Below are 12807 nucleotides of genomic sequence, written 5' to 3' on the forward strand. Positions count from 1 at the left end.
GGGGGTGATGTAGCTTGCCTGGAGAGTGAAGGTGTAGAGATGGGGAGTAGACCTAGACAGTGAAGTGAGGGCAAAGTAGACAAGACTCCCATAGAAACTCAGTTAGGCCCTTTTGCTGAGAGGGGCTCCTGACTAGTCTTCCTGTAGCACTGCCTCTTGGTGGATGGTGGGGAAGAAGGGGACGCAAGTCTTTGTTATACAGAGTGAGAGGGGTCTTTTAGATGAACCAGACTTTTGTCTCTTACCTGATCGATATCTTTGTGGCCAGTGGCGTGAAGCAAAATGATGTGGCCTCCCTGCAGAATGGGCTCGATGTGGGGGACCCTGAATGGTAGCCCTCACTCCCCCCCACCCCAGCTACACTGCAGGGGCCTGCTTGGTAAAGCAGAGTGACTTTCCTGAGTGTTTATTTCTTATTCCATGCATTGCACGCATTCCGCCCCCCTCACTTCTCCCCCTCTTCCCCTCACTGCAGGGGCTGCGGGAGGGCCTCATTACATCACTGCTTGTGGCTGTTTATAACCAGGTGCAGATATTTCACACTTCTTTGTGCCTCTTTTATGGATGCCCCAGGCTGGAGACTATTCTGCTGTGAGGAGCATCATCTCAGATAAGGGCTGTGTCTGCAGAACAGGGTGGAGAGGCAATTCAAAATGGAAAACACCCCAAATCAATTCTCCTTCCTGCATATTTCTGACAAAATAACCACTTCCTGGTTTTTCGAGAGGGTTTACGGAAAACAGGGGAAGCCATGTTTTTATGTGTTTCAAGGACTAGCTTTCAGCTCTATCAACATATATAGAAACATAATCTGAATGCATCATAATGAAAAAATGTGAAACAAATCTATAAGGACACACTGAATCATGGCCAATAATAATAATAGCTGCACAGGCCCCCACTGCCAAATTATTTTAACCTTGTGATCCAAAATAGTACACTTCTTGGTCCTGGATTACACTGACTAAGATACAGTTTTGTCACTAGATGGTATGATTTGTTAACATTGGGCCCTACAATATATAATCTCTACTTTGTTACATTAAAAGGTGCACATATTATGTTAGAATGCATGCCTTGTAAGCAAACATTTTGTAATTGCAGCTGTATTCAGCAATAGCAGAGAGTGATACAAGAGGGACTGTACTGAGCGGTTGGTCTGCAGGGCCTGGGCCAGCAGCCAAACGCAGTCCAGGCTGCCCATCACAGGGACATCTTAAGGATTTAAGAGGGCTCTGGGCCAAACGCATTTTGAGGGGCCCTGTGTAGTGCAGCTTTGCATTTATGATCATCCAGTTTCAGCTTGCATTATCACAAAATAAAATGATGGACAGTGTTGAAACTTTTCAAGCACTCACCCCCAGTCACAGATCTGGGTTTAATCCATTGTTATTTTGCTTGCCACGTCACCCAAGTGTGGACCCAGCTATATGCAAATCAGTCTTGACCCTGCTCCCGACGGGAGCAGTTCAGCCCGAACTGGCAAGCCAAGTCTTCCCTGGACAGGATTCAAGCATCCTGGGACCAGTTTCAAGGTATCACCCTTCATCAGCCAGGCTAGCTTGAATCCAGTGGTGCAGCAAGCAAGGGACCCATGTCTGGGCATACCCTTCCCACTTAGGGCGCACAAGGCACTATCACAAAATAAAATGATGGACAGAGTGTTGAAACTTTTCAAATACTCACCCCCAGTCACAGATGTGGGCTTAACCCATTGTTATTTTGCTTGCCACGTCACCCCAGTTTGGACCCAGCTATATGCAAATCAGTCTTGGCCTGGCTCCCAATGGGAGCAGTCCGGGCCCAAACTGCCAGGTTAAGTCCTCCCTGGACAGAATTCAAGCATCCTGGGACCGTCTTCAGGATATCACCCTTCATCAGCCAGGCTAGCTTGAATCCAGTGGCACAGAAAGCAAGGGACCCATGTCTTGGCATACCCTAGCCACTTACGGCGCACAATGCAATATCACAAAAAAAAAGATGGATGGAGTGTTGAAGCTTTTCAAACACTCACCCCCAGTTACAGATCTAGGTTTAATCCATTGTTATGTTGCTTGCCACGTCACCCCAGTTCGGACTCAGCTATATGCAAATCAGTCTTGACCCTGCTCCCAATGGGAGCAGTCCAGCCCGAACTGCCAAGCCAAGTCCTCCCTGGACAAGATTCAAGCATCCTGGGAACGGTTTCAAGGTATCACTCTTCATCAGCCAGGCTAGCTTGAATCCAGTGGCGCAGCAAGCAAGGGACCCACGTCTTGGCACACCCTAGTCACTTGTCCATGCCTTCTTTGACCAGGCTGGTGACAATTCACAGGTACACTTGTCCAAATTTAAAAGTCTTTACATCTAATATTCAGGGATAGTGTTGTGTTTTCAATATTGTAACATGGCAGCAGCTCACTAATATTTCTGCTAATAACTGTGACACCCTCCCATTTCTTATATGTGAGGTCCTATTTTGATCTAAAAGATTTTTTATGGATGTTGCATGAAGCATAAACATACCATTTCTCTGCAAAATGTCCGGAATAGACTGTCACACATCACCCACATTAAAAATAAATGAAAGAAAAGCAGCATTTAAAACACAGACGCTCTTTCAGTCACAGTATCTCAAACCCGACCCCCTTCTTTTGTGGTTACGTGAACACAGAAGCGAAGCTTTTTGTAAGAGGTCACATTTGAACAGGACAGAACAATTTTTGGAGGCAGCAAGAAAATCAATGAGTCACAACCATATTTTTAGAGGTTAGATTGATACAGACTATATACCCTTTCTGTAGATGTCACCATGAGGCATTGACACACACCCGGACCCTTTGTAGGAGGTTATATGATCACCGACCCGATCCCTTTCTATGGAGGTCATATTGCCATAGATGCAAACCTTTTTAGGGGTCAAATAGAATCTGCTTGATCCGTGTCTGTAGAGGTCATATTGACAAGGAATCAACTCCTTTAAGGGTCACATTGACAAAGACCGGAGATGATTACGCATAAGTGATATTGGCATACATAAGACCTTTTCTATACAAGGCATACTGACAAAGAACGGACCCCTTTCTATAGAGGTCATATTGACACCAGCTCATCACGTTTTCCGGGTCATATTGAGAAGGGAACGACTCTTTTCTGTAGTGGTCACAGAGACATAAGCCCAACCCTTTTTTGTAGAGGTCAGAGGTCCGACCTTTTTCTGTAGAGGTCACACTGACATAAGCCCGGCGTTTTCTGTAGAGGTCATATTGGCCCAGGCCCCAGTCCTTTCTGTATAAGTCACAATACTACACGACCTGCCTCTTTGTGTAGCTGTCACCCTGGCAGAGACCCGACCTCTTTCTGTACAGGCACACTGGCACAAATTCACACAGGCCAGACCCTTTTCTTTAGAGGTCACATTAGCACAAGCGTGTCTCACAGGCTTGGGCAGTCTCGGTCTGGACAGCACAGAATGGTTCAGTTGCGCGTTCGCTCCATTTTGTGATACTATTTATAGCCGCGCCTCTGCAGGCAGAGGATTAATGCTCCCGAAGCTCTTTCATGCCCTAATTCAGCGCATACATATTTAATCGAAATTATCTCTGCCGAAAGAGGGAATTGAGGCAGGCTCTGCGGAGCGCGGCGTCTGCGCACGCGTGTTGTGCGTCTTATCTTTAGATAGGACAGAGTATGTCCTCACTGCTACATGCGATGGGCTCCGGCAAGTGCCTCCGCTTTGTGCTTCTCGGTGCTGTACAAGATGTCCTCTGCGCTGAGTCCTCTGTATGCACTGAGTGCTGTTTGTGCACTCGGTTCAGCACCGTCCATGAGGGACGGACTCGGTGCGTTGCCTCCACTCTGTGCTGTATATGCCCTCAGTGATGTGTATGTTTACATTGATGTAGGGGTACTCAGTGATGTGCGCTGGCCCTGCTGTATGTGTACTTGGTGCTGAGTAGGTACTCGGGGCCTGCACGATTGAATAGGTGCTACGCTATAACTTTGCACAGCATCTCAGACCTCGGTACTCAATGCTGCATATGCACTCAGTGGTGAGCATGCTCTGGTTTCAGCGCTACACCTGTCTGTATCCGCCTCGAGGCTGCGACTCCCCTCGGTGCTGGCGAGGTACTCAATGGCATGTTTTCTCATTGGCGTATAAGTACTCGGTGATCATTATGTGCTCACTGTATGTGCACTCAGTGCTGTACGAGGTGGGCTTGATGCTACGCCTTTAATATGTGCACTCCTTGCTGTGTGTGTGTGTGTGGGTGTGTGTGTGTACTCATAGCACAATACATACTTGGTGCAAGAAATTCTGCAAGAAACTGAAGACCTGGCTTTTCAATTAGTTATCTTGCAGGACCATCAAGACTGCGTGAACTCAGGCCCAGCCTTACCACTTCAATTAGTCTTCTTGTGGGACCATCAAGATTGATTGCCTGTTCTCAGACCCAGCCTCTCCACACGCCTACACTCACCCACTCAGTGCCTGGATCCCCTCAATGGTGACAAGCAGCACTCTACAAATCCACCTCACGTTACTAACAGAATAAACAAGTTTAAATCGTGTTCAACACACGCGTGAACTCAATGGTCTTTGTTCATTGCAGATTTCTTTCATCTAGAACAGACCATAGTCGAGGGACAAGGATCTGGTTTCTGTAAAAACTAGAATATGCAAGGAAGAAGTGTAAGCCACCTGAGGCCTTTCACTGCCTGGCAGTACCTTGGATGCATGCTCCATCACGCGCCAAGCACCGCTCAGGCAGGAATGGCCCCAGCCCACAGAGACATTTCCTGGCCAAGCCACTAGTGAGACATCCGCTCCGCCCAGGCAGATATTGACTGGATACTACAGGGCCAGTGTTTCCCCTCAAACATTATCTCTCTGGTCTCCAGTCTCTCTTCCTCCGATCTGTGCTCAGCACAACACGGCGCCATGCACACTGTATACCCCTATGGCCGCTGCCCTTTCTCTCTTTCACTTACAAGGATAGCGAGGGGCAGCGGAGAGAGCGGAGGGGGGCGGAGGGTTGAATCAGAGAGCGACAGTGCGAGAGATGCAATAAATAATAGAGTGAGGGGAATCGCGAGAGTGGGGAGAGGTATAGATGAGGCACAGGGAGGGACAGGGAAAGCGAGAGAAGTAGAGGGATGGGGCAGACAATATTTTGTACCCATAGAGAAGTCTACATTGCCTTGTAGAGCAATATTATCCTCGTCCTGCGACTTTGGCCTATCGTAAGCCTGAAGGCAGTATTAACTTGTCGCAGGGTCTATAACTTTCTATACGTGCCGCACGTACAGCCCATGCTTTAAACATATGTTCATATACACAGAAGCTAAATGATGGGTATTCTCGCGGCCGGCTGAGGGTTCGATGGCGCCCAATTTAAAAAGGGAAAGAGGGGCCGGAAATGGGAGCCCTCCTCTGTAAATTCAGAGTGAAGCGTAGCCTGACCACAGGCTTCGGCTAAGATTAAACTATTCATCAGTTTCAAAGTAAAACAATCTCCCTCAATGATATCTGAAAGCCCGAGATTAGAATTGCCAGATGGGACTAGACAACACGTGTATAGCACTGTTCAGTCCTTCCACAAACCATAGTGTTATGAATGTCTCCAGAACCACAATAATGGGATTACTAGACTTTAAACCACAAAACCCGGGATTTATTTTGCATAATACATGTTTCTGCGTGACTTAGTATGGGACATCCACAACCAATATGCTTTTCAATCAGGAACTGCTTACTGAAAGCAGTAGATTGAATTACGTTATGTACCACGTGGAGAGTAGTGGAAATAAAAGGAAAGAAAACAAAAAAAACAGTCTGAAGGCGGGGATGCTTATGTTTTTTAACTTGCTACTTTGAAAATATGCTTTTAGCAGAAAGGGGATTAACAGATCTTTCTTAGAATATCTAGTTAGTACTGGTCAGCTAATCACAAAGAATGTCTTTTGAAAGAACATGCTGGGCAGTTTAAACTGGAAGAAGATTTTTGATTATTGATGTTAACTGTTACAGAACAAAAGGCCTGAAACACAAAGCATGCTTGCGGTCACAAAGCCTGCAAGTGGCAAAATCGCTGGTTTTATGGCTGCAAAATATAGGTCTTAATCTGAGAGTCACAGTTCTCTTGCACTTTGAGAGTTCTAAAAATTCCCAAAAGGAAAGGGTGTGTGTAATGGGCACTCCTTCTTCTTTGTGGGTCACTGTGCTATGTTTGAAGTTTATCAAGGCTTTGCAGCCACAGTTGCATTCACAGACCCTTGATCTGTTCATGACTCCGCAAAAGAGGTAGAAGGCATTCGCAAAGTGAAAGCTTTTGGGACAACTTCCACAAGGGTTGCCAGTTTTGGGAGGAGGAGCAGATTGTGGTCCGGAGGACAACTGAACGCTTTCCCCAGTACCATTAACCAGTGCTTGAAATGGAAAATTTAAAGTGCAGGTACTCTGTGCTAGAGTACCTGCTTGTTTCCGAGAAGTGCCGGTAATCTCCAATTAAAAGTATTACGCTTTTCTTGAGATGTGGCGGTACTCTACCTCTCAAAATAAAAAAGTGCCGGTACTCAGTACCGGACAGTACCGGCCCATTTAAAGCACTGCCATTAACTGAATACCACCATTAGTTTAAAAAAAAGGAGTCTTTGTCCCTTGAAAGGACAGGGGTTGCTTTTAAAAAAACATACTTTCACACAACGAATAGAGATGGCTTGGAAATGCTAACATGTTGGCTTAGTCAATGCTTGCTTGCTGCACGACGCATGAGCACACATGGCTAGTAATCTTGGAAAGACTTCCTGTTAAAGAAAACCCATTCCAAAATGGCTGGCGATTTGCAAGCATGCACTCCAATTGTTCATGTGTCATAACACAGGCAGCCATTTTTAATTGCGAATGGCCATGTTAGGCCGGTAAATTAAATTTAAAGAAAGAGCAAACAAGTAGATCGGTGCATGAGAAAGCAAGGATGTAGCACAACAGTTCTTTCCAGCATCCAAGCCATGCTAGAAAAAATAACAAAATATATAAATTAATAATAATAATTAAATGAGGAGTGCTGTGGGCATCATCAGGACGCCTAAGAGGACAGAGAACAGAGCAGCTCATAGACATGGGTAAAAAGAGGGGGGGTGGGAGAGTCCTAGGGGATCTGGGAAGTACGACAGTGGGTAGAGAGAAAGGAAACACATGCACTCACCTGGAATGCTGCATTCAAAAGAAAAACAAAAGTTGCCTAATATATGCATCAGAAGGATACAGCTTATCCAGTCAGAACAACGTCAGACTGAAATGCTCAGGGCTAGGACAAACACAAGACATTTACTTTGCAGGGGCCCCCCTCAAGTTTCAGGATGCCACTGTAAGTCCCCAACAGTATTACTGAGGCAGCAGTACCACTGATGCCATCTAGTCTTTCCGACACTATTTACATGATATATTATAGATCTTACTACCCAACCGCAATGTTTTTACTGCATGTTTTTGAGTGAATTATTTGTTCCTGCAACAATTTTATTCATTTATTCATGAAGCTATTTATTTACGTTTGGCTGTGGTCTGTGGACATTTCCTCCATAGATATTAATATAAATATAGGAATAGCTTTAGTTGTCAATAGGAATATACACAAAATCTTTGTGATGCAAAGCTCCACACTATCAAACTTGAACACTCTGCTTCTTTGTGTTCTACTTTGTCCTTGGGTGCATTGTGTTTCCATTTGTTCCTATAACCATCAACGGTCAATTTCAGAGACTTTTTTAGTTTTTATACAGTTACTTACCTCTAAATAATTTTTTTTAATTTAAATGATTTTATTGAATTTGTGATGAAGGTTTCTAAGATACAGTTTTGCCGAGCAATTTCATTTGGCTTTTTAACTTTTTTTTGCCACCCTTATATTCTTTTTTGAAAAAAATGTGTCATTTATTGTTGACTTTTGGTTTGAGAACAGGCCTTGTTGCACAGACTCAGTTGAGAATCACTCACTCATTCTTAGATTTTCAAAGGTTGCCTAAGATTTTGATACCCAACTTGATTAATCAAATATAATATTGTTTCTCCTTTTGAGGGGGGTAGTATGGGTGTGCTCATCTTGTCATCACATGGTTTTCCCATTTATATGGGCAAAATGATCAGCAGTTAAAGTCTGAAATTGAATTTTATGTTTATGAACAGTTGCCATCTCCATACCTGTACTGCCTCACATTTTGGGATTGATGTAAAAAACTCCTCAATACATTTGCACCAAAACACAAAAAAAGAGAACAGAAGGCACTGTATTCTGTCTTCATGACCAGTTTGGTGTTCATCTGTTCAGCATGTTTCTGTAGCCTTGCTTAAGATGTCCTTCTGAGAACCAACATGGAAAAGTAGATTTTTAGATACCCACATATTTTTTCCATTGTTGACTATTCTGCATGAAGCATTTCAAGGTCCACCAGGCGTCAGTACCACTTTTTATGTGGCACATGCAGATCAGGAAAATTGTTCCAAAGTGTTTGGTAAAGTAAAAACTGCTACTCTTCCTGTTCATGTCTTTTGTCCATAAGCACAGAGTTGCTACTGTATGTCGGTGTGTGTTACCTTTCCAGTTTTCTCTTTGTCTCCTCTCTATTTCTGTACCACCTTATCTTTACATCTCTTCCCCTTATATTTACTTACCCAAAATATTCTCTCTCTGTATCTCCACTTTCTTCATATTCCACCTCCATTCTTATCTTTTGAACCTAAAGGCCACCTTTTAGGTTACCTGGGCTTCGTTTTCACCGCGTGACTACCGATGTGCACACTCACCCTTATGTGAAGAGGATGATGAGGAGGAAGAGGTATGGAGCAGTGTGTCCTGCCAGGTTGCCTTTTGAGGGGCTGAATCTCCATTGTTGTTCAGCGAATCCTTTTAAAAAAGGAAATAACAATAATCAAAACAGTGCCTATGGAAATGCACAAGAAACAATCAAACGACAGACACATGCAATGAAAGTTTAGAACTGAGGTTCTTTTGTGTAAAGTACATTACTCTGTATTCAATGCTGCACATGCACGGTGTGATTGAATAAGAATAATGGCGCCCACTGGAATCCATTTTGAATATACCTGGCCTAGAACAAGGTGGAGGATGAGGACTAAAGTCAGTACCACCTTTATGTACCTCTGTTTTGGGTGCTTCAGGATAGAGATAGCCCCAGGGCTAACTGCTGTGAGAAGGATCACTCTACCCAAAAGCCATGACTGGAGAACAGCCTGGAAAAGACACTTAAATGGAGTATAACCCCAGCATAGCTCTACAATTTGAGACAATGATGCCACCTCCCTTGTCTGGAAGCTGGGTGTAAAAGCGGGACCAAAACCACCTCACTTTGTTTCAGTCCAAGTATTTTAAGACTGAGGAAGTGAGTGCCACACAGAGTACTCTAACGACTGTTGTGCAAACAGCGCTCATGTCTGCGTGACAACTAGTCTCCCAAAGATGAAGGGACATCACCTGAAGCCTGACTTTTCTACTGGAGAAGCTGTGGGCCTGCCCTAAAGCCCCAAGAAGCCTGTCTACCGACTGAGAGAGGGAAGGGGTCTGCGTAGCCCTGCAGGAGGGGAGGCTGTACAGGAGGAGTGAGGTCCAGCACTTCCACAGTGACTCAGTGGCCAGGAATCTGTGAACTGCTCACAAGCAATCTAGAGGTGACCCTAGTGTTTGTGGGTGCCCCTAAACTCCCATTCCAATTCCTGTCGGGAACCATGACAATGTGCTCCTCATCAGTCCATCTCTGGCTGCTACAGCATGTTTGTTGTAGCCCTGTCAGGGCTGCACCTACCTCTGGTTTGCGTGGGCCCACCACTTTCCAAGACAGCCAACTGCCTGACTCACAGGATGTAGACTGTTCCAGTTGAGGTGCATCACTGAAGACTGCCTTGGCCAAGCACATGCCTACATCTGCATGTGACCTGGTGCCATGATCGCTGTAGCATGGACTGGGAGGGCCTGCTGCCAGATGTGGCACCCACCTGGCTTAGACACCCAATTAAAGACTTAATGGTTCATCACAGCTACTGCTGAGTGCGCAGGAGGGCTACCCTTGTACATGACAGCACCAGAAGGACTCAAGATATAGGGCCTGATTACAACTTTGGAGGAGGTGTTAATCCGTCCCAAAAGTGACGGTAAAGTGACGGATATACCACCAGCCATATTACGAGTCCATTATATCCTATGGAACTCGTAATACGGCTGGTGGTATATCCGTCACTTTACCGTCACTTTTAGGACGGATTAACACCTCCTCCAAAGTTGTAATCAGGCCTATAGTGCCTACCACAAGATAACTCAAAGACTAAGTACACTTGGACTGTAGGCATACAATAACTGCAACCGAGCCTGACTTAGACTACTACTGACTTGCCAGTGAGAGGGGAAACCTTGCACTAGTGGGAATACGTAGGAGGGAGCATAGAGGGAGTGGGCAGATGTTAAATCTACCATGGATTACACTGTGGAACACTGGCTTGTGTGCTCATTGAAGTGTGCAGCATTTTGAATAACTATGTGATGAAAGTGCTTTCTTTCTTGTAAAGGCAAACACTGGGATGGGCATTAAGATTATTGTGTCTGTCGGTTAACTGTTGAGATAGAAAAAATCCGCACTACCTCCCAGGGAAGCCTGTGCCTGCTTGCTTTGACTACCCTGAGAGTTAAGTGCAGTAGGGGTTGTTCTTGACGCCGTTTCCAGGGTCATAGGAGACCTGGCCCTGGGACATCAGTGGCTAAATTCCAACGACTGACGCCCAGCAGTCTCTGCCTGGCCCATAGTCTCCAAAACAAGGTCTGATTCCATTTAAAATAACCTGTTTTGTACATTAAGTGTGGGGAGAGCCACTTTTTGTGTTGTGGGGGATGTTGGCGAAATCAAGCCAGTAACCACGTGGCAGGGGTTCTTGAAAGGAAATAGATAGACAACTTAGGGCCAGATGTAAGTAGCCTTTTGCGCCTCGCAAACGGCGAAAACCGCCATTTGCGAGGCGCAAAAGGCCTCACGCGATGCAGAAACACATTTTGCGAGTCGGTACCGACTCGCAAAATGTGTTTCCGACTCGCAAATAGGAAGGGGTGTGCCCTTCCTATTTGCGACCGCATCGCGATGTAGAGTTGATTTGTGACCACGAAAGCGGTCGCAAATCAACTCGCAGATACCATCCACTTGAAGTGGATGGTAACTCATTCGCAAACGGGAAGGGGTCCCCATGGGACCCCTTCCCCTTTGTGAATGCAAACAAAAATATTTTTTCAGAGCAGGCAGTGGTCCTATGGACCACTGCCTACTCTGAAAAAAACCGAAACTAAAAGGTTTCGGTATTTTTCCTATTTGCAGCTCGTTTTCCTTTAAGGAAAACTGGCTGCAAAAAGAAAAAAAAAAACTGCTTTATTCAAAAGCAGTCACGGACATTGTGGTCTGCTGTCTCCAGCAGGCCACCATCCCCGTGAGTGCCTAGACTCGCTATGGGGTCGCAAACTGCGACCCACCTCATAAATATGTATGAGGTGAGTCGTTGCGACCCCATAGCGGGTCGCAGAAGGTGTCTGAGACACCTTTCTGCATTCCCTTTTGCGAGTTGCAAATTGCGAGTCGCTGGGACTCGCAATTTGCAACTCGCAAAAGGGAACCTTCCTACATCTGGCCCTATGTTCATTAATAGCTCTTTTTACTATTCCCTGAGTTGCCTCAATAGGCAAATCGGACTGTTGAGGCCCACAAGCAGAGAAAGAGGTCTTCCCTCAGAAACAATTGCTTCAGCTTTGTTTCTAACGTAAGACAGGTCCATTGTTAAATGGTTAACAATGTGAAAGAAATAGTGTGTCTTCAGCCATAGCATTAATGGGAACACAGGGAACTTTTACAGCCCTTTTGATTGAATAGCAAAATGCCCTAAATGCTGACAACACTTTCACAACCCTCTAAGAATTAGATGTAACACAACATTAAATACATTCTAGCACCCTAGACAGAATACCAATCACACAGTACTTGAAGTCTAACATTACTAAGAGCAGTACCACACTCATAAGAGACACGATTGCACACTGCAAGTAGCACTCTCAGACCTCTTACAGACTATTATCACACACTGCCGATAGCCCTCATACCACCTACAGAATAACAATCTCAAACTACCTAGAGTCACACATTGCCAGAAACACCCTCACGGACTCAAAAGCTAGCAGCAAAACCAATAGGTCTGGCCAATGACATCAATTGGTTACTTGATATGTGGGTGTGGTGTTGTGGATGGGTGAGTGGGTAAATGAAGGAATAGGTTGCTGGGTGGATGAGTAGATGCACAAGTGCAATGAGGAGGGAATGAGTGCATGGCTAATGAGTGATTGCATGCAATGATAGATGGATGAGTTTCTGGGTATATTGAATCATCCAGCACTTTAAGTTATAAGCCAGACCCACTGGTTTTGCCAATAATTGTTTCACTTATTTTCTCTATTTAGCCACGACTTTCATTTAATTCAAGTTTCACACTGTCATAGGTTCACATTTTAGCAATTAAGTTGGGCACCCATAGTATAGTCTTTAGGCCCGTAGCCTGTGTTTTTAAGGCACACACATTGTAATTGCTTTTATTCATTTTATTATATTTTACTAAAGCTAGATTTTCAGCTTGTTGCTTTTAAACTTTATCAGCTGCCATTCTTAGAAAACACATTTTGTTTGCGTTCCACATTTATTTGCAGTTTGTATACATTTCGTTCTGTGCTCTGCCAGAGGCTGTGTCAGGTGTAAGGGATCGCGTGGTCTAGGGCCTGCCCCTACCAGTGC

At 45.0% G+C, this 12807-nt stretch overlaps 1 protein-coding gene across 2 annotated transcripts in view; it reads right to left on the reverse strand.

Annotated features, from left to right (window-relative positions):
* Positions 1 to 12807, reverse strand: part of MAPK8IP2 (mitogen-activated protein kinase 8 interacting protein 2) — a 237283-nt gene that overhangs the window by 111835 nt on the left and 112641 nt on the right. For both annotated transcript variants that reach the window (XM_069229474.1, XM_069229475.1), the window contains exon 4: positions 8786 to 8885. In XM_069229474.1, coding sequence (XP_069085575.1) covers positions 8786 to 8885 — 100 coding nt within the window. The remainder of the gene's footprint in view (positions 1 to 8785; positions 8886 to 12807) is intronic.

The sequence above is a fragment of the Pleurodeles waltl genome, chromosome 4_1 (assembly GCF_031143425.1).
Source record: "Pleurodeles waltl isolate 20211129_DDA chromosome 4_1, aPleWal1.hap1.20221129, whole genome shotgun sequence".
Classification (NCBI taxonomy): Eukaryota; Metazoa; Chordata; class Amphibia; order Caudata; family Salamandridae; genus Pleurodeles; species Pleurodeles waltl.